At 47.3% G+C, this 21,550-nt stretch overlaps 1 protein-coding gene and 1 pseudogene across 1 annotated transcript in view; both read left to right on the forward strand.

Moving 5' to 3' along the window:
- The first annotated feature begins 3,623 nt into the window (after nucleotides 1–3,623).
- The window catches only part of TSC22D3 (TSC22 domain family member 3), a 65,015-nt gene continuing 47,088 nt past the window's right edge, over nucleotides 3,624–21,550 (forward strand). Inside the window, exon 1 of the mRNA XM_040999419.1 lies at nucleotides 3,624–4,025. Coding sequence (XP_040855353.1) covers nucleotides 3,727–4,025 — 299 coding nt within the window. The 5' untranslated portion in view covers nucleotides 3,624–3,726. The remainder of the gene's footprint in view (nucleotides 4,026–21,550) is intronic.
- LOC121169610 lies at nucleotides 9,896–10,129 on the forward strand (annotated as a pseudogene).

Consider the following 21,550-nt stretch of genomic DNA (forward strand, 5'->3'; position numbering starts at 1 on the left):
TTCTGCTCTTTGAGTGAGTGAGTGTGTAAAATAGTTAGCTAGTGCTAACAGTGCCTGCATCCAACACAGCATGTATCAGCAAAGCAAAGTTTCACAATGGGAAGAAACCAAGGTGAGGCGGCCTTGTGCAGTCAGACTTCCATTGTGGAGGCATGCAATATATCGACACGAGCTGGACATGTATGTAAATATGCAGCAGCTCTCTGAAATATCTAAATTTTTCTATACTTTAGTTATATTTGCTCTTGATTAACCTAGATATAGCATGCAAAGCTGCATTGAATTATTAACAATGCTACTTGAGAGCAAGAACTACCACAAGGGAAATGTCAAGGGGACAAAATCTCAAGTTTAATACTGCCAAATGCCAAGAAGGAAATGCTTCCAGCAGGGCCTCATCCCAAGGTTATGCACAAAGATAAGAGGACTCAGGCAAATTTAGAAGCAAAAGTGTCAACGGTTCTCAGAAGCACAACTTACAGAAACATTTGTGGATCAAATATCTTTTTATAAGGTTTAACAAAAATAATTACAAATAAGAAAATTCATAAATGCTGTGCATAGGAAGCAAATTTAGGAGGCTATAAGTCTATACAACACAGATGAAATTTACTACTCTGCTACCTTCTCTGGCTTTTACTAAAGAACATTTTTTAAAAATAGACAATCAAGCAGAAAAAGAGAGAGAGAGAACAATCAACATATTCAAGGGATTGGCTTTGAAAGAGTAAATAATGATTCTATGAGTCTGTAACTCCGGGACCATACCACTCTTCTGGTCTTATCAGTGACCTCCCTTCTGCACACCAATACCTCTTTCATCTCTGACCTTGGGGTGCTTTCAGGAGCCAAGGATACAGCCTTTAAAAAAAAAAAGAAAAGAAAAGAAAAGAAGGATTCTGTGGTGGGAGGGGAAATGTGGAGGGAGGCAGGAAGGGGGAGGGGAAGGAAGGAATTGTTATATCTACAAAACTGTATCATGGACAGTAATAATAATTTTTTTTAAGTTCTGAAAGCTATAGAAAACACTGTCCTCCCCATTTCCCCCTAGTTGTGGAGTTCTATGTAAGACCCACAGGACGTTGGGAACAGAAGTTAATTATCTGCCCTTTGTTTTTGATTGTTTGTGGCCCCTGGGGGAAATCAGAAATACAGCAGCGTCATGTCACTAGAAATCGGCCCGGTCTTTACCCTGACTGTTTCAGGCCCTGTTTCTAACTGGGGAGACTTAAATCGAGCTCCTACGCGGGTGCGGGGTCCCAAGGCTTTGGGCCGTCTTCGACAGCTTTCCCAGGTCACAGACAGGGAGCTGGATGGGAAGTAGGTCGGCCGGGATTAGAACCGGCGACCATATGGGATCCTGGCGCGTTCAAGGAGACGACTTCAACAGCTGCGTTATCATGCCGGGCCCTTGGGGATTCTTAAATAAGAGCTTCCCGTGGGCTCTCAAAATCAGCGCCCGGGAGATTCCGCCAGGAGGCACTTGTTGCTTCTCCCAAGGAGCTGGCCCCCGAAGCACCGACAGAGACCGTGGGACCTCTCGGGCACAAGGTGGCAGTATGCACTGCTTTATTTCAAAAGTCATGGGCTTGTGAATGAAGCAAGTTGAAGGGGGTGGAGAACACTGAGTGGAATTGAAATCTATTTGAGTTTGATATAAAAACTGAAAAAATTGAATGCTTTTTGTTTATCTCAGAAGTAATTAGTGAACTCTACCCAATGAAAGTATTTCAAGTTTCCAAATAATGAAACACCTTTAAAGCTTCCTACTGGCCCACCTAGCACATCCCTACATCCTCCAAAGCTGGGGTATGACCCAGGGCACCAGAGCGCCTTGCTGTCTGCCCTCTTACTGCGCCTTTCAGTTGTCGAACAGCCACTTCTCACCCAGACAGCCCCTAAGGCAGAAGCTTTGAGAGGTGCCTTACTCCTTTTCTCAATCCTTCAGGTTTATTAACATCTATTTCCATATCTTATCAAAAGGGTAACAACAAGGGAAGATCCCTCAGACGCCAGGTGAGATTCAGAAAAAAAGCGTAAGGGGGGGGGGGGACGGGGATAGGGGAGGAAGAACAAATTAGGGAAGAGAGGAAGGTGAGTGAGGTGAGAAGCTGGCAGGAAGTGTCGGACAGAGGGCTGTCGGGAAAATGAAATGAAGGAAAATGAAGGTGGAAGAAAAAACTAAGAGAAGGGGAAAAAAGGAAGGGGCAGAGAGGAAGACTGAGGAACTAGAAAAGGGGAGAATTTTAAAAAATTACTAGAGAAAGGGAAAAGAGAGGAAATGGGGGCGGTGTTGTGGGTCTAGGAAGTCGGTAAGGGGGCTGTGGGGGGGGGGGGAGATGGAAAGATTTTAAGATGATTGAACCAAGTGAAAAGAGAAGGCGGGGGAGATCTACACGAAGCCTGTGGAGAAGCCGGCGTTGCAGGAAGCCGGGATGAGGTTCCAGCAAGATGCGACAGGGCAAAAGGGGGAGAAAAGATTGGGGTGCAAAGACAGTGAGTGACGATAGGTGGGTTGGGTGTGTGTGTGTGTCTGTGTGTGTGTGTCTGTGTGTAAGAACTGAGAGTTTGTGTGCGCTTCTGTAAGTTTTCCTTAAGGCGTTTAGTAGGTTCTCGAGACCTGCAGCTACCGTCCGGTGACGGCCAGGGGACGCCACAGCTTTCCGGGAGACCCCTCCCCCTCCAAACAAACAAATAAACAAACAAGCAAAAACGCCCAGGGCCTCTTGGAGGGTGGCAGTTTGGGGGGGCGCCGTCTGTGGTAGGACTAAAGATACATTTTTTCCCCTCTCCCGGAACTCAGTCCCCCCCTCCCCCCCAAGAGGCCAGGAGACCCTGGCGTTCCGACTGTCGAGGGGCGGGGGTTGGGGGCAGAGAGACGGCTACAGAGGCGTTGGCGTTGACCAAGGCTGAGAGGGCGGGAAGGGGGGGAGCGAGGCGAGAGCGCTTCTTAGGAGCTGAGGCTCCGGGCACGCCGGCGAGGGTGCGTGCGAGGGTGCCAACCGCCGCGTGGGTGCGAGGATGCGGGCGGGGCGCGGCGAGACCGGGGGCTGGCTGGAGCTCCGGGCCCTCCGGGCAAGAGGCCGCTGGGTGGCTGGGGCCGGGGCGCCCTCCCTGGCCCCTCTAAGGTGATTTACATGCTGTCACAGCCTGGTGCGTGCTGCTAGCTCGCTCGCTCAGGGCTCCAGTCACCGAGCAGCCGGAGCAGCTGGCACAGCCTCAGGGAGCAGGAGAGCCCGAGAACCCGAGAGCAGAGGAGGGAGGAGGCAGCGCAGGAGGGAGGGAGCGAGGGCGCGCCCCGGTTCTCCCTCTGCCCTGCTGCCCGCCCTTCCTGCCGCCACAGGTCCGCCCCGAGCCTCTGATCGTACTTAGGAAACTTGGGACAGCGCAGGGGCCGCGTGTGGCACCGCAGGGGGGAGCGGGGGGCGGCCCCGGCCTCGTGAGAAGGGGGAGGAGGTGGTGGAGGAGGAGGAAGAGGAGGAAGTGAGCCCGAAGGATCCGCTCTGAGCTGTTTGTCCAGCTGTTTCTATTCGCACCCCGAGCAGAAGCACAAGAAGGGGGCCCGAGCCGAGGGGTGGCCGGCTTGAGGCGCTAATTTCCAACTCTTCTCCTCCTCACAGCTGGTCTTTTCCAGGCACCCTGGAGTCCCGTCAGGCCAGTAAGGCGGGCACGCACCTGCCAGCCGCCGCTGAGGGCCCAGGGCAAGCGACCCCGGAGCCTGGGAAGATGGCTCAGACCAAGAGCGACTGCCGCTCACCTGTCGGCCTCGACTGCTGCAACTGCTGCCTAGACCTGGCCCACCGCAGCGAGGAGAATAACAATCCCGGCAGCCCCACCGTGAGCAACTTTCGGCAGCTGCAGGAGAAGCTGGTCTTCGAGAATCTCAACGCCGACAAGCTCAACAACATAATGCGGCAGGATTCGCTGGAGCCCGTGCTGCGGGACCCCTGCTACCTGCTCAATGAGGGCATCTGCAACCGCAACATCGACCAGACCATGCTGTCTATCCTGCTCTTCTTCCACAGGTGGGTGCCAGGGCAAAGCGGAGCGCGGGGAGCGGGGGAGGACGCGTCCTGGCCGACCACAACCTCTGCTGGACCCTCATCTCCAATCGAAGGGGCAGCCAGGAAGTTCCAGAGAGGCAACAGGGAAGGGGGAGGTCAGGTTCACGGGCTCCCTAGCACTGACTGTGGACCAGGCGCTAGCTACCCAGAGGACTGTGTTGCCCTGCGCGCCTGGCGCGAGTGAAGGGAGGGCCGGCAGGTGCAAGGCTATTTTGAAGGGTGTCTGATGAGACACTGGGTGAGAGACACTTGGGGCTCAGAAGGTGAGCAGATCCCAGAAAGCTTGGAGATTTGCCCCTCTTCCAATACATAACATTGGCACAGCCCATTTGGGGCTACAGCGGTGGGATTCTGGAGGGGGCAAGGGAGACCGGAGTTCACCCTTCTCAAAAACCCTTGTCTGAACGTGCAAACTGGGAATGAAACTGCAAGGCTTTTAAATTACAGAGTGGCCCTGGCTTCCATGAAGGCAAGGAAATGTCAGGACAAATTAAGCTGCTGCTGGTGTAGGGAGCAGGGGAGGGGGAAGAGAGGAATAAGAGAAATCAGATAGTTTTTGGAAGACTCTGGATTGGGGGACCCCACCTTCTCCATGGATTAGATTCAAATGTAGGCTAAAAGCAACTCCAGAGAGCATCCCAGGACATCTGTTTGAGTACCCCGATTATTGTATGTGGTGGGAGGGAGGCTAAACCCACGTTGGCGGGGACTTGCATGAAGGGCTGACTTTGTAGAAATTCTGCTGGGGAGACAGGGCAGGGGGTGGGGAGGAAAGAAACACACAAGGGGAAGATGCAGGTGGTTGCAGTCCTGCAGTCAGCTTGCTCTGGTGACAAGCACTTAGCAACAGAAGCACTTTAGAGACAGGAGAAGCAACTTCAGGAAACCTAGATGTGGGTCTCGTATTAGCGCCACTGAGACAGGGCACCAGATTGTGTGTGTGTGTGTGTGTGTGTACGTGTACAGGGGGGTGGATATTTAATTCTTGCTCAATGACACAGGTTATGTAAGAGAAAGACATCCCCACTGTGAAAGACCTGGCTAGTTGTAGCTCAAGGTAAGGTTCTACCTTTCTGTATGATTCTGAGCAAGTTTCCTTCTAGCCCTGACATTCCGGAGGTCCTGGGCGGATGCTGTGTCCAAAGTTATAAGAAAATTCTGAGCGCTCACGAATTGGGCATTTTTAAGTGATTTGAGAAAGGCAGGAGCTCCCCTCACTTAATTCTAAGACCAGGTTTACCTCCCTTGTCCCAAAGCTAAACCCACCGTCGCCTTCCCCTTACTCCAGCTCCAGCGGTTCTGGCAAAAGTCCACAAGGCTGCCAACTTTGTTAGTGCCATTTCAGCAAGTCATATTTCTCAGACGTTTCTGACACCTACTAAAACCCTTTCCCATCTATTATTTCACTTTAGGCATCAAATTATCTTATCTAAAATAAGCTAGGCCATGGATGGAACAGGTTTTGAGGGAATCTTCATTTCTAGGAGGGTATTCAGTCCTCAGAAGCTCAAACCCTGCGGAGTCAAATCCCTAACGCGTTCCTAATGATCAGCTGGGCTCTGCTGGAGAGTGGGGGCAGGGGCGCCAGGGAAACATGGAGGGAGAGCCTGTCGGATTTTTCCTTCCCTTAACTGGGAAAGACGCTGCTCCTCGTGGGCTATAGGGAAAAGTGTGAGAGGGAGTATATTCTTTGGTTCTTGGCCAAGGAGGGTCGCACCTGCATGAGTGAGTCAGTGAGGTTAAGGCTGAGAGCCTAAGATAACACTCCCTACACACCCTCGCCTCAGCGTGCTAGTAGTTTGGCTTTCTGGAATAGAAGAGACCTCTTTTGTCACCTGCTGCACTGACAATCAGCTTAAGGATGCTGGGTCCTCCACAAAGCCAGGAAATGCTACAGGGCTGTTGGGAGCGGCACGTTGAAGGCACGTGAGTCCCCCTGACTCCTGGGATCAGTTAACTCAGTGTCCCATAGCGCTGAGGAGCAATCCAGCCAGTTGTCAGGCTTTGTGGAGCTGGAGAGCAACAGGTTCCTGTACGTAGTGTAGTGTCGGCGGGACAAAACATTCTCATTGATGTGACAACTGTGATCTTGGAGATCGGAGAGTCGCAACATGCTTTATTTTTCCCAAGAAGCAATCTAGGAGAGCATTGTTGCTGGTGATGGGGTCCTACCAGTGCCTAGGCAGGATAGCTTTCTCCTAAGTGGACTTTTTTTTTCTTATTTTACAAATTCCTTCAGTTTCTAGCTTCATACTGCAGCCATTGTTTTAACTCCTCTTCTATTTAATTATTTGACATTCCAGGCCCCCTGTCTGGGTGTGCTTTTTTTTTTTTTTCCTTTGTCTGCTTTCAAGGCTAACCCTCCTCCTCTACCCTACATCCCACCCCGCCACACACCCCACACCCCTCCTGCAGACCAGCCCCCCTGCTGCAGAGACTGGAGAAGAAAGACAGGTCACATGCTTGATTTATATCTGGCTTGTCTGCTTTGACCTGTCCCCTGCCGTCCCACTTAATGCTCTTGTTTTCCCTGGGATACAAGATTGTAAGCAATTTGAGGGTAGGGTTGTGTTTTATTTGCTTGGTTTTCCCTCAGCATCTACATACACAGTCAATATTGATTTAGTAAAGATTGTTTTGGTCGGATGATTACCTAATTGTTGGTGTGGACCCATTTAAGATTTAAAACTTCAGGTTTTTTTTTTTTCAGTCAAATCTTTTTAAGGTTTAAATGTGGAGTACTTTGTTCTGTTTTAACTACACGCAGTAACTCTAATAGTCTGGTGAAGTCCTGACGGACAATGCTGTGCAAACACTAACAAATCAGTAGCAATGGGTATGTAGCTTATTGGTACGTAAATGGTGCTTCTGAACTACTGGAAAAAAAAGAGATGGATGTTGTTTTTTAGATTTTTAAATTTTTATCTAAAAAGCAGAGTCGTAGCTCCGCGGTGGAACAGAGAGAAAGGAATTGTATCTTCAATCTGCTGATTCACTCCCCAAATGACCACAATGACTGGAGCTGAACCAATCCAAAGCCAGGAGCCAGGAGCTTCTCCTGTGTCTCCCACACTGATGTTCAGGCCCAAGGACCTGAACCAACCTCTGCTGTTTCCCCAGGCGACCAAAAGCAGGGAGCTGGATTAAAAGTGGAGCTACTGGGACTCAAACCAGTGCCCACATGGGATGAAAGCACCGCAGGTAGAAACGTAGTCCATTACGCCTCAGCATTTACTCCAGGAAGAGATTTTTGTTTGTTTTTCTTTTTTTTTTTTTTAGACCAATTTTACTTGAAGTCAAGATGTATGGAGAGAGAGGGACCCATCTTCCATCTGCTGATTCTCTCCCATAATGGCTAAAAAGGCCAGAGCTGGGTCAGTCTGAAGCCAGGAGCCAGGAACTTCTGCTGGGTTTTCCACGAGGGTGCAGGGGCCCAAGGCTTTCGGCCATCAGCAGGGTGCTAGTTGAGAAATGAAGTAGCTGCAAGTAGAATCAGTGTCCATAGGCGACTAGCACTGGTGCTGCAGGTGGATTAACTTGCTATGCCACTGTGCCGGGCCCCCAAGAGATGTGTTTTACACACCATTCCTTTGATCTTTTGTTACGTAAGTAATAACCATAAAGGGTTAATAGCTAAAGTTTATTGCACATTTCCAATGAGTACTAAACATATCTCCACCATTTCATTTAATATTTATGCCAATCTGATTAAACGGGTGTTCTCATCACATATTTTGATTTTGTAAATATAGAAGGAAAATGAAAGTTTAAAAAATTAAATAACTTGCCCATTGCCTAACAATGAAAAGTTGAGCCAGGAGTTGTGGAAAGCCGAGATCTGCTGGAGTGTATGAATCGTCTATGAAGAATTATAAAAAAACCAACAAACGCTAAAGAAACTGTTACACCAGTTTCTAACAATTTCTAAATAATTATCTGTGAATCTTTCAAGATGGTCACCATGTCGTTATTAAGGATAGGGACCAACCACCCTGGTCCTGGGACATAGGACTTTAGGTACTTAAAATGCATCAGGCCAGGACAAACTAGGGTGGTTCTTCACCCTGCTATTAGGGCATCCTACCTTGCATTTGAGTATGCTTTCAGTAAGAGAAAACTTAGGAGGGCAATAGAATGTGCCAGACAGCTGAAAATTCTTCTTCTTCTTCTTCTTTTAATTTATCTGTTTTGAATGGGAGAGAAAGAAAGAGAAAAAGAAAGAGAGAGAGAGAGAGAACATTTCTGTCTGAAGCTTCACTCCCCAAATGGCTTTAGTGACCAGGGTGGGTTCACACAAATACAGGGAACCTGGAACTCCGAGTCTCCCAAGTGGCTGACAGGGTCCTAAATATTTGGCCATCTTCCACGGCTTTCCCAGGCTGAAGTTTCTGATTTAAAAGTAGCTACCAGGGTACCTCAGATATTTTGTGCGAAATGTAATTTTAAAATATGCCTATTTTTATTTTTAAAAAATGAGCCAGTGTTGCTGCTGCCTGTGACAACAGCATCCTGTGTGAGCACTGGATTGAGTCTGTTTTGGATCCAGCTTCCTGCTAATGTTCCTAGGAGAACAGCAGAAGATGACCTAAGTGCTTGAGCCCTTCCCACCAATATAGAAGACCACAATGGATTTCTGGGCTTCTGGCTTCAGCCTGTCCAGCCTCGCCATTTTGGCCATTTGGTGAAACAAAACAAAACAGTTGATGGATGATATCTCTTCTCTCTCTGTGTTCTTTCTAAAACTCTGCCTTTCAGATATTTTTAAAGATTCTTTGATTTTATTTGAAACACAAAGTTACAGAGACTGAGAGATATATTTTTTAAAATATTTATTTTTATTTTTATTGAAAAGTCAGATATAGAGAGAGGAGGAGAGACAGAGAGGAAGATCTTCCATCCGATGATTCACTCCCCAAGTGACCGCAATGGCTGGTGCTGCGCTGATCTGAAGTCTGGAACCAGGAACCTCCTCTAGGTCTCCCATATGGGATCCGGCGCGTTCAAGGAGAGGACTTTAGCCACTAGGCCACGCTGCCGGACCGAGGAAGATCTTCTGTCTGCTGATTCACTCCCCAAGCGGCCGCAACGGCTGGAGCTGAGCCAATCCGAAGCCAGGAGACCCAAACCTCTTCCAGGTCTCCAGCGTGGGTGCAGGTTCCTAAAGCCTTGAGCCATCCTCAACTGCTTTCCCAGACTACAAGCCGGAACTACAAGCTGGGACATGAACCAGCACCCATATAGGATCTGGTGCATACAAGGCAAGGACTTTAGTCACTAGGCCACCATGCCGAGCCTGAGAGAGAGAGATCTTGTATTGACTGGTTCACTCCCCAAATGGTCACCATGGCTAGAGCTAGGTGGGTATGAAACTGGAAACTAGAAGCTTATTCCTGGTCTCCTATGCATGTGCAGGCATCCGAGAATTTCGATCATCGTCAAATGCTTTCCTAGGACATAAACAGAGAGTTGGATCATATATAAGTGGAGCAGCTTGGACATGAATCAGTGCCCATACGGGATGTGGGTACTGTAAGTGGAAGATTAGATAGCCAAACAATCATGCTAGTTACAGAAACTGTAGTTTTATTTAAATGTAAAATCCAGGGCTGATGTGCTGGTGTTGCAAAATAATCTTCTGCCTGTAGTGTTGGCATCCCATAAGGGCTCTGATTTGTGATCCAGCTGCTTCCCTCTGGTGCAGTTCTCTGCTCATGGCCTGGGAAAGCAATGGAGGTTGGTTCAGGTTCTTGGGGCACTATATCCATGTGGGAGACCCATAGGAAGCTCCTGGATCCTGGCTTTGGATAGGCTCAGTTTTAGTAGTTGCAGCTATTGCTTCTCAGCCTTTTGGCTAAGATCAAGTGTAGTAGTTGCAGCTATTTGGACAGTGAGCCAATGGATAGAAGACCTCTCTGTCTTTTGTTCTCTCTGTAAAAATCTTCCCTTCAAATAAAAATAAATTTTTAAAAATTGGGAAATCCATGCATTTGACAGGTCTTCTAAACATTCATAGAAGAGTCAGATGTTGTGGCATATTAGATTAAACTGCCATCAGCAAGGTCAGTAATGGATTTGAGTCCCAGCTGCTCCACTTCTGATCCTGCTCTCTGCCAATGTGCCTGGGTAGATAATGAGAGATGGCCAAGTCCTTGGTTCCCTAAATCCACACAGGAGAACCTGATGGGGCTCCAGGCTTCTGACTTCACCCTGGCCCAACCCTGGCCATTGAAACCATTTTGTTAGTGAACTAGCCAAATAAAAGATCTCTTTTACTTGCTCCCTCTTTTCCTTTCTCTCTCTCTGTAAGTTTGCCTTTGTAAATATATAAATTAAATCTTTAAAAAGAAATTCCAGGAACTTTGTGAAGTACCGCATATCAAAAAAAAAAAAAAAAAAAAAAAAAAAAGGAAAGAAAGAAAAGAAAAAAAAGCCTTCTTAAGTTGAAACTTCAAAGGGCCTTCATTTTCTGACCTGCAAAGCAGAGCAAGCTGGAATGGCGGTTTCGCAACAGTCTCATGATTTTTCTCTTTTTTCCTGGTACTTGCTAAGGAACTGTATTTTGCCTTTGGCTTCAGAGTACACCTGCCTAGTGTGTTCTGAAATTCTCTGCATTCCCTTCCAGCTTTAAAAGCCCCCAAAATTCCATCTTTAAGCTTCTCAAGTGGCATCAACCGGTGCCCACTCTTAGATGCTCATTAATAATAATAATATTAGAAAAACATTTCTAATTGCTTTATATGTGCTAATTCATTAAGCTGATATATCTATATAATACTGATGAAGGGAAAGGATGTGGATTCAGACATTAGGCTTTCAAGAAACCTTGGCATAAAAATTCATTTGTGGTTCTTAAAGTTGAGTTGTAGAGCTAATGATTGCGTCTTACGATTACTGACTCTGACTTCAAAGGAAGGAACCACTTGGCTGAAGTTATTTGAGAGACTGCCTGCTGTTGTGGCCTAAATTATTGCTGTGTAAGATTCAGCTGTCCATCCATATACTGAATAAAACTCCTCTCCCACAGCCCTACTGCCGTGTGGACCACACCGTGAGAAACTGTGAATTAAAGATTGCGATCCTTTGTCAACTAATTTACCAATTGATTTTGAGGATGGAATTCTTTGCTATAAAAAGGTTTCGGGTTTCTATGTGGTTAAGCCTGTCATTCTTTGGCTTTGTAATTTTTACTTTTGGTATCAAGCTTTGAAAAATCCTTCCTTAGCCCAAGGTAATTCAAAATAACTATTTCCTGAATGTCTAGTAGCCTGACAAAGAAAACTCACTCTTGGATTAAGGGACTTTTTCTGTTAACAACACAAATGCATTTGCAAAGTTAATATTTATGGTTTGGATACCTCACGAGAATCGTGACAAGTAAGAAATTATGTTTTTCTAAGGCACAGATGTGAATTGTGTTTGCTTCAGGACTCATATGTGAGGGCCAATCCTTTCGCTGATGAGTGAACCTGAATCCTGTACAGCACTTGCTATTGTATGTGTGCATCTACTGTTATATGTGTCTATAATGTATTTACTGTTACATATGAAGTGGTAAAAATATATGCTATGTAAAGTTATAACCATTTAAACAAAAGATTTATGTAATTCACTTGGAGAACAAAAATTAAGGAGAGAGCAGGAGATACAGAAAGATCAATATTCCATCTTCTGGTTCACTCCCCAGATGGCTGCAATAACCAGAGCTGGACCTGTCCAAAGCTGAGAGTCAGGAACCTCTTCATGTCACCCATGTGGGTGCAGGGACCAAGGACTTGCTGCTTTACCAGTCCATAGCAGGGAGCTGGGTTGGAAAATGGAGAGCCAAGATGTGAGCCAATGCCCACATGGGATGCCGGAGTTGACAACCACCTTTCGAAGCCCAAATTGTAACCATTTTTAAGTGTGTAGTTCAGTGACATTAGTTGCATTCAAAACACTGGGTAACTATAACTACTTCCAGAACTTTATTTTTATCATAAACAGAAACTCAGGCCCGGCGGCGTGGCCTAGCGGCTAAAGTCCTCCCCTTGAACATTCCGGGTTCCCGTGTGGGTGCCAGTTCTGATCCCGGCAGCTCCACTTCCCATCCAGCTCCCTGCTTGTGGCCTGGGAAAGCAGTCGAGGACGGCCCAAAGCTTTGGGACCCTGCACCCATGTGGGAGACCCAAAAGAGCTTCCTGGTTCCCAGCTTCGGATCGGTGCACACCGGCCATTGCGGTCACTTGGGGAGTGAATCATCGGATGGAAGATCTTCCTCTCTGTCTCTCCTTCTCTCTATATATCTGACTTTCCAATAAATAAATAAATCTTTAAAAAAATAAACAGAAACTCTATACCTATTAAACAATAACCTCAATTCTACTTTCTATTAGAATGAATCTGATTTGCTTAACCTAGATACTTCATATACGTGGCATCGTACAATATGTGATTTTTATGTGTCTAGGTCATTTCCCTCAGCATGTTTTCAAGGCTAAACAATGTTGTAACATGCAATAATACTTCATTGCTTTTTATGACTGAGTGGAAATAGTACTCAGAGGGGGAAATGATTGGAGATATTTGTAAGTTGTGGACTGGTAAAAGTTTCACTGTATGTCTCTTAAATGGCCAGGGTCTAGTATACATCTGTAAAGAGCAACACACCATATCACTACTCATCACTAACCATCTGTGTTGATTTCTTTATTCGATCTGTGGCGGGGTGACAGCTCACTGGGAGTAGATTTCTATGGGGTTAAAACATGGTTAGCCACATTTGGAAAAAAGAGGTAGAGAGACAGGTTTGGAGTCCATGCAAAGGCCTAACTTTGGTGGACTGCCATAGCATGGGGTGCTGGGTGGCACGAGAGCTCAAGATGTCTTGTTAGAAGGGTCCACACTATGAATGAATGATAAAAAGAATAGAGCATGAATTTTACCTACACCCCAGTTTTGCCAGGAGCAGGGGCTCATGTGAGCCTACGCCTTAGAAAATAACTCTTTTCAGGGTGACTGTATTTCCCCTCCCTGCCTAAAGAGAATGTTAACACTGCTGCTTATATTTGCACTTCCAGATAAATTAACAAGCTCTCAATTCCAGGTAGGCTTGTTGGCTCCTTTCCAGACCTGGTGCTGAAGGCCAGGGAGTCTGAGTAAATGGAGATGGAAATGTCTGGCCAATGCTCAGACTCAGGGTTTGTGGGGTCCCTGAGTGATGGAGTCTAGCAGAGTACTTGCCCTTACCTTGCAGACTGGTTGAGAGAATTGAGGTTGGCTGTGTTTGCATCTGGGGGTGGCCATTGTGCTGTGTTTGTTCATCGCAATTTTACTTCTACCTGAACTTTCTCCTCTTATGTAAGGCATCCTTCAAGATAGCTGCAAAGCCATAATCTGCCATGGCTGGCTGAGTTTACATAACAAATTGGTCAGCGTCATGTAATAGCCTCTTGAGTCCCAGAGAAATCAGCATGCTGAGTGGGGCTAAATCTTGGGTTCATTTGGTAGAGCACTTTGTGTACTCAGTACACTCTTAAAGAGAGCATTCCATGACCATGTGGGTCAGAAAGAGAAATTTTCCTTTTAGATGAAGAGAGAGAGCAGTGACACTCCAGGACATACTGTACAGTCCCAATGCGTGCAGCAATGAGACAAGGGTTAGGACTTCAGAGCTTTGGCAGACAAGACCCTCCATTAGACCATGTAGAATACTGTGAAGCAAGAAGGCTCTAGCCACAGAACCACCTAGGCTTGATGAGTCAGGTCAGGGAACATGGGTTTTGGGAGGCCAACATCCACCATGCTGAAACCAGCTAAGCAAAGGAGTTAAGAGTGGACATAACAGGGTCCGTGGGAGAAGAAAGTAAGCTTTTCCAAATGTTGTTCTACACAGGAGGGAACTCAGCATGCAAGTCAGGCTCACGCGTACCTTCTAGCTAGACATCCCTGCCCCAAAGCTGCTTCTGGAAATGGTCTAAGAGGTGCAAAATCTTGGCCAGCACAGGAGACTGAATGGGAAACTTCCCTTTGTGTAGACACTAGCTCTAGGGTAAACAAGAGCTGGAAGCCAGCTTGGTCAGTGATGGCCGAGGCACGCTATCAGCCTTCCTCTCTGGGGAGCCACTTTCCTCAAATAGGTTCGGCCTGAAATCAGTCTCCTGCCTACAGACAAAGCACCACTGAGACCTTCACTATCTTTCCTCGAAGGAAGAATTTCCTCACGACATAACCTTGAGTACTCAGCCCACTTCCTCCTGTCTTCTTCAGGGGATACAGAGAGCAGCTGCGCACAGCTGAGGGGTCTGGCCAGGATTCCCACTCTGTGCTAGCTAGGTGATTGGCAGCAGCAATTCCGGAGGAAGAAGGGGGTGAGAAGTGAGAGAAAGGGAAGTGGCTTCAGCAACTCCTTACTGGCTTAGTAACCCTCCAAAGATACCCCTCCCTTCAGTGCTGCTATTCAGCCTTGCTCAGACTTGGCTGTGCCTAGGCCAGCCTGAGATCCCTGACTCATATCTTGTATAGTACCTTATGTAACAAAGTCAGGGTATGTATGTATGGCAGCATCAAGCTTCTGCTTGCTTAGCTGCAGGTTTCCCTTGGGCCAAGCAGTCAGAAGCCTAGTGAGGATCCAAGTCACCATACTCATCTTATTGCCCATGGAAAGGACTACTCTCTGGTGCCAGGAAAGCAGTTTACTCCAAGATAATGTACCATGCTGCGAAGGTGATCCCCATTCAGCTCCATAAAGCAGCAAAAGTAAGCAAGTAGGAAAACTGGAATGGGCTTAGTTTGACTTAAGGGGGTGCTCCTGCTAGCACCTGCTAAAGCAGCCACCTGGTGCATGTAGAAGTGTCCCAGAACAGATGTTGGAAGTTTCTCTTTCTTTAGTGCGTATATGCCTTTTGGTCCAGGGAATCATTCTGCAGACCCCAACTTTCCTAATATCAAGTGGAAAGATTTCCTTGAGTTTGAAGGAGTTGGTTAAAGGAGGGCCTTATACAACCAATTCCCAGTCTATTCTTTGATGAGTCTCCGAGCTTTCAAGCTGGACTGAATCCACATCGATTCTTTGCTCTCTTCTTGGCCTTTTCAAAATATTATATCACTGGTTTGGTGCAACTGAGCCCCCAGCAAAATCAGGTTTGCTGGATTCTAGGAGATATTTCTGTAGTAAATTAATCCTACTAGCTACATCACAGAGTATCTCTATCCACATAGCATTCCATTGGCTCAAGATTTGAGACTAAGCCAATAGCTCCTCTTCTTTTCTTCCCTCATCTTGGCTCCAGCCTTTCCCAATGTTTTACTAACAGACAAACTGAGAGGAGAGGACACTGCTGTTCAGTCCAAGGAAAAGGGTAAGAAATGAGAAAACAAAGTTTAAAAAAAAAAGCCAAAAGAGTAGCATGGTAATTATAGCAAGCATGGCTTGTTAGCAAAGATCAGACTCAGGAGTCCTTAGACTACCATCTCAGGGCTCAGGAGAGCTGGGCATGCCAAGTTTCCCAGACAGAAGCCAGTGAAGATCAGGGGGCCTGAGATAGAGGTGCAGAATTTCCCTTTGCGGTAGGCCTTTCCTTCAAAGGTTTCCAGGCCCCAATTCTCCTTATCCCCTCCACCCTTGTGGTTCTTAGTCAGTTGCAGTGAGGAAGAAAAGGCAGGCAAAGAAAAAATAAGAAAAACAACAACAAAACTAGTCAGTTTTAAAGGCAGTATAATCTGCTTGCACAGGTGCATGGAGAAATGAATGATGGCAAGCGTCTCATTCAGCCTTAGACCTAGCAACCAAGCACTTCAATTCATCAACTCATCATTTATTGACCAAGGGCCTGCTATTTATTGAGCACTAGCTGTGGATTTATTGAATGTCTACCTTGCTAAGCATTGCAGAGGGCAAGGAGATGTCAGAGGCTGAGACCTGGGTGTGAGGAGTTGAGGGAGCACCCCGGGGTAGGGGCTGGGAGGTGGCAGCAGCTGCTCCCAAGATCTGTGAGCAAGAAAGCACTGGATCTAGGTAGACATCTGAGAGCCAGTCAAGACTTCTGCTGCCAGGAGGAAGGCATTCAGGTCATTGCTTCCCAGGTCTGCAAGTCCAGAGGTTGGGCGGTGCCAAAGCAAATGAGAAAGGGAGAGTCTCTTGATGGCGGCGGCTTCCAGCAGGGCCTTTGAGAATGGGTTAGCTTTGGCATGATGGGAAGTGGCTATGGCTGTGGAAGGGGGAGGGCGGGTGGGGGGGGTGTTTGTTTCTGCTTGGAATACGAGGGGAAACTTGCTGGTGCTGCATGCCTGCTGGGTCAGAAGGAGGTGCTGTGAGTTGGGGAAATATTCTGGATATCATTGGGCTGGCCCTCAGAGCCATGGAGCTGCCCGAATAAGACAAAAAGGCCCACATGGCCCTTTCCCCTCATTGTTGCTGTATGACTCAGAGGCAGCCTGGATCCTCTTGCGTGGAACCTGTATTAGCCCTGGCTAGGTCGAGGCCTTCAGGCTCTTGGGAGCAGGAAGGTGCTGATGCCTAGAGGGAGCCAGCTGGAACCAGAATGACTACACTAGGGAGTGCAGCCGCGGCTGGACGCTAGAGTAGCCTAGATGCTGTGGCTGTCTAGCCTTGGTTTGCACGAGGCTCCTTTTAAGGTAGGGGACAAAAGCAGGATGGTGTCAGTGTGCTGCTGTGAGAGTACATATGCCATTCACCTAAGTCTCTTTGGAAGAAGATGCCAGTAGACCTGTTGGGGATCATTTCAGTCTTGTTTGTATGCTGGTAAAACCCTTCTTCTTCAGATACCCTATGAATGAAGGCCCTTGGATAAGGCTAAGGAAGATAGAAATCTGAAAACTGACTGGAGGGGTAAGAAATTTGAGGCAGAAAAAGGAACCAGTCCCTGATAACCTGGGAAAGGAGGGTGCTATTCTCCCTGGCTTCCACCTGTGCCTGCATCCTTTCCAAAGAGTGTGAGTTCACATGTAAATTCATGTACAGATTCAGTCAGCAGCAATCTTTCTCTGTATACTTTAAATGGGCCAGGATCCATGCTAGGCTCTGGAAGGACAATTGGAAACATAAAAGGCATGGTCTTGGCTGCCATGGAACAGTCAGTGGAGTATAGGGAGAGAGATGTTAACAAAGGTAGTCTTGATATTAAATGTATAATTACAAATTGAGTTAAGTGTGAAGAGGGAAAAGGAATAGCCTTCTGTCAGAGTATGGCAAAGAATCAGATAAGACTTTCTGAGGAAGTGATACGTGAGCCAAAGAAACGAATCTCTAATGCTGAAATTCTCATTTGTCAGTCCCAGGGCAGAGGAGACATTTTCAGACACAAAATTTTCTAAGGGACTCCTGTCATAGGGGTAGCTCCCACATCCCTAGGAATGCCTCCAGGCCATGAGCAGCTAGCAGGTCTGAAAGCAGAGGACAGACAACATTATGACAAGAGGAAGGGATGAGTGAGGCAACTATTATTTAATGTCATCCTTTGCTAAAAATAATCCACGATAGTATAGAAATATGCAAAGGTTGGCCCTGGAAATGAGTGATAAAGTGGATAGAGCCTGTAGGAAGGAAATTTTGTTTTTGTAAATTATGTACGATGAAAAAGAGAGGTGGGGGGAGAGAGAGCAGCAGGGAGGGGGTTGGGAGAGTCGTTTGGATTTTCTTTTTCCTCTGCAGGCTTCGTCCTGGGTGGTGAGTAGTTACTGTACAGAGGCAGTGGGACAAAGAGTTCTAGGTTTCCCTGCTCTCTGCAGCCCAAGATGGAAACAGCCTGGGCTGCAAATGTGTGATACTTGTCCAGGCCGAAAATCAGCCTAAATGTGGGAGGGAAGAAAAGCACCACCTGTGTGAAGGGCGAAGAAATCTATCGAGAGGCCTCCAAGCAGTGTTCATTGGGAAAAACAGCCCCACCACAATGACAGGGCAGATGATGGCAGAGAGCTCTGCATGAGCCAAAAGGATCCGATTGTAAAGGGTCAAGGGAAGGTCAACTGGATCTCTTAGGTCAACAGCACTCACTTAACCAACAGGAGCTAACCTGGGACTTTGAGAGCTGGGGGCAAAGCGAAAGGAACCAAGATTCTTGAGCTAGAAGTTTAAGGGTGAGATAGAAGATGGCGAGGAGTGAGAAGAAAGATTGATTTTTTAAATATGAATCACAACTTAGAGATTGTGACTAGTTGTTTCACAAACACACAAGGAACAGAACAATAGGAAACAGGCTTCCCTCACTGTAGCATGAAGAATTGAGATTAGATAGTAGAAAGAACTTCCTGACTACAGACATTCAGAGAAGCTAGATGAAATTACCCATAGATGGTATATATATAATATATATATATATACATAAAAATATGGGAAAGATGATGATAGTAGAGATAAAGAAATGGATAAAAATGTGAGCAGCCTGCCTTTATAAGGCCTGTGGGCAGAAAGGAACAAACAGGTGGAGAAAGCATATAGGTCAGGAGTAGGTGCTTATAAGGAAGAGGAAGCTGCAGGTGTTTTCTCTCAAAAATAACTTTTGTAGGGAAAATGGTAATGGAACGGGAGGTAAACTCTAATTAAAACTAGCCTACATTCATGCTGTGGGGGAATGGACTAAGGAACTGCTAGGATGCCTTCCAGCATCCCTTAGTCTTCTTATCCAGAGAAAATTAGTCTCACTGAGGCACTCCACCCCCCCCCCCACACACACACTCAAACAATTTATAGGAGCACCCGCTGCTGAGGGTGGTAGAGCTGGACTGCCCACCCCAAGGACTTGTGGAGGAGGAAGTCTTTCACGCACACAAAGCAGATTCGACATAGGGGCTCCAAGAGCAGGCAAGAAACCACACTGAATCCATCCCTGCCGTGGGCAACTTAGAATTGAATAGTGAAGACAGATGTCACATCATACTTACACAAATAGCAATGTCATTACAGCTGATCATAAAGAAGGCATAGCTGATCATAAAAAAGGACAAAGCCACCAGGAGAGCACTGGCTACAGGGACTTCAGCCAGGGTCAGAAAATCTACCAAAGACAATTGACTCAGTTAAGACTTGGAGTACCACTTTGTCTCCGCTTCAACTTATTCTTACTCAAAATCATTAGCAAGGAAAGACAAATTGAACCCAGTCACCACTAGTGCATTAAGAGATAAATTTTTTAAAGAAATAGATTTGTTTTATTTAAAAAGGCAGATCTGCAGAGAGAATCTTCCATCTGCTGCTTCACACCCAAATGGCCACAATGGCCAGGGCTGTGCTGATCTGAAGCCAGGAACATTTTCTAGTTCTCCCACATAGGTGCAGGGGCCCATGGACTTAAATCATTCCAGGCTGTAAGCAGGGAGCTGGCTTCAAAGTGGAGCTATTGGGACACAGACCAGTGCCCGTATGGGCTGCCGGTGCTGTGATCAGAGACATCATGGCGCCAGCCCCAAGAAGTTGTTTTTGAAACTCCTTTAGTCACTGAAGCCCTATCAAGGTATGAAAGAGTAAAGCCCCAAGGAAATGTTCTCATCACCAAGATCAGGCAGCTTGATCTAGGCAGAGTGATTCTTTAAAGGCCACAATGACCTATCAGCTAAAAATCTGGACCAGGAAGACTTTGAAGAGCTCATCACGAGTTCATCACCTGCTAGTTGAGTAGGGTGGAGGTCAGTAAAGAAAATCAAAAAAGAATGTGCTGAAAATTGCACTAGAGCTCAGCCCCCCCACGAAATAACTGCGGCTCCCCTCGGCTCGGTCTTCAGTCTGCGGCTCCCCTCGGCTGGGTCTTCAGTTTCTGCTGTAAATGTGGGAGGCTTCTGTATTATTTGTTCTAGTACTAGCTGCAAGGTGTGTCTAGGGCTGTTGAGTAGGAACCTGCTGCCAGGGTGCCAGGAGCCTAGAAAAGCAGGGCTCCCCGCTTTTCCCTATTGTTCTGTCAGCCCTTGTGGGGAGGTGGAATGGGCTTCTGTATGTTTGCTATGTCCTAAGGGGGTCACCAAGGAGCAGAGGACATTCGCCACCATGTGATTCGGAAGCACTGGGGACTTCATGAAATATGATTCAACAACCACTGACTTGGCCATGGGACACCCCCTGGACCTCAGTTTCCTCGTCTAGAAGTTGGTGGTCATGTGGTTAGGAAAGTTAGGGGAGAAGCTACTAGAAAGCACTTCATTATTACTAGGCAAGTCATAAGCAGTTTCAGAACAAAACCTGATTATCAGGATTATCTTGCAGCCCCCCTCTGACTAGATTCTTCTCTCAGGGACCTCTCCTCTTGCACTGGCCATCATGTATCCTCTCCTACCAGAGTCCACTGACACCTGGGGCTCAGTCCAGTAAGCCTTTTCCCTGTCAAGGTTGGCTCTCTCAACTTTAAGTCAATGCTCAGGTGTAAGTAGCTGGGAGCACTTCTGGTTCCCTTACTGCTGGCAGAGGGATGGGGGCCAGGTAAGTGAGCCTCCTAGACCTTTGCCATTTTTACTAGAGGTTCAAACCTACAGAAGCTTTATGGTGCCCTAGTGGCATTGCTTACACACAGGGAAGGATTTCTGTAGGCAATGGGCCTGGAAAGCACCTCTTTAAGACCCAGAACTGCTCCTTTTGCAAGGGTGCTGGCTGGCATCTTCTTCCTGCACTCACATATCTTAGAGACACTGAAGTGCAAGAGAGCTTTTGCAGCCATGCTCTTTGATAGCTCCCATTACAGATGAGGAAACTGAGGCACAGAGTTGGGTGGGTGGCTGCCCCAAACAAAGCAGCCAATTAGTGATCAGCTAGAAAGAGAACTGGCGTCTCCTGATTCTCTGATCCAATGGGCTTCTGACTTTTCATTTCTAGATGCCTGTTCACATCCCATCCCAGTAGGTACACAATATCTCCATGCCAGGAGACTAGCTTGGGCCCCATCTAATGCCAAAAACGGTGTTTTCTTATTTGATTTTATTTAATGGACTTGACCAGCGGTTTGGGTGTTATGAAGCCCCGGTCCTGGAATCCTGCTTCTGCTCAGGCTGGGGCTGCATGCCACAGCCACAGCCACAGTCATGCAAGGGGGACAGAAAGGCCTGCTGTTCGGATTGGAAAAGAAATCCGTTGCTGAAACATTGGTCTTTTTGAAAGTTCCAACCACAGAGGCTGGCTGGCAGAGCCTCTGTCTGGGCTACCCCCTCTCCACCCCCCCCCCCCAAATCCTGCCCTCCTGTTCAGTCTGGGAGTTAGTTTAGGAAGCTGGCCCGGCTTCCACAGAAGATCCCCAGGGCAGCGCTGCTCGCCCCCAGGAGCTGCAAGCTTTCCCTCTGAGCCTTGGAGCCCCCGAAGGCACTCAGGGCTGGGAACTTCCTCCCGCCCTCCTCCACAGGCGAGCCAGCCCATGCTGGCCCTCAGGCTCCCTGAGCACTTTTTCTTTTGAGCCTGGGAAAGAGTTTCCAGTTGCTCCCGCCCTCGCCCAGCAGCTACAAGAGAGCCAATGAAATAGTGAGGAAGCCAGAGCGAGAGGGAAAGCAGAGGAGGAAGCAAGAAATACAGACAGAGC

This window comes from Ochotona curzoniae, unplaced genomic scaffold (assembly GCF_017591425.1).
Source record: "Ochotona curzoniae isolate NIBS_2020 unplaced genomic scaffold, NIBS_Ocur_1.0 scaffold_1852, whole genome shotgun sequence".
NCBI classification, from domain to species: domain Eukaryota; kingdom Metazoa; phylum Chordata; class Mammalia; order Lagomorpha; family Ochotonidae; genus Ochotona; species Ochotona curzoniae.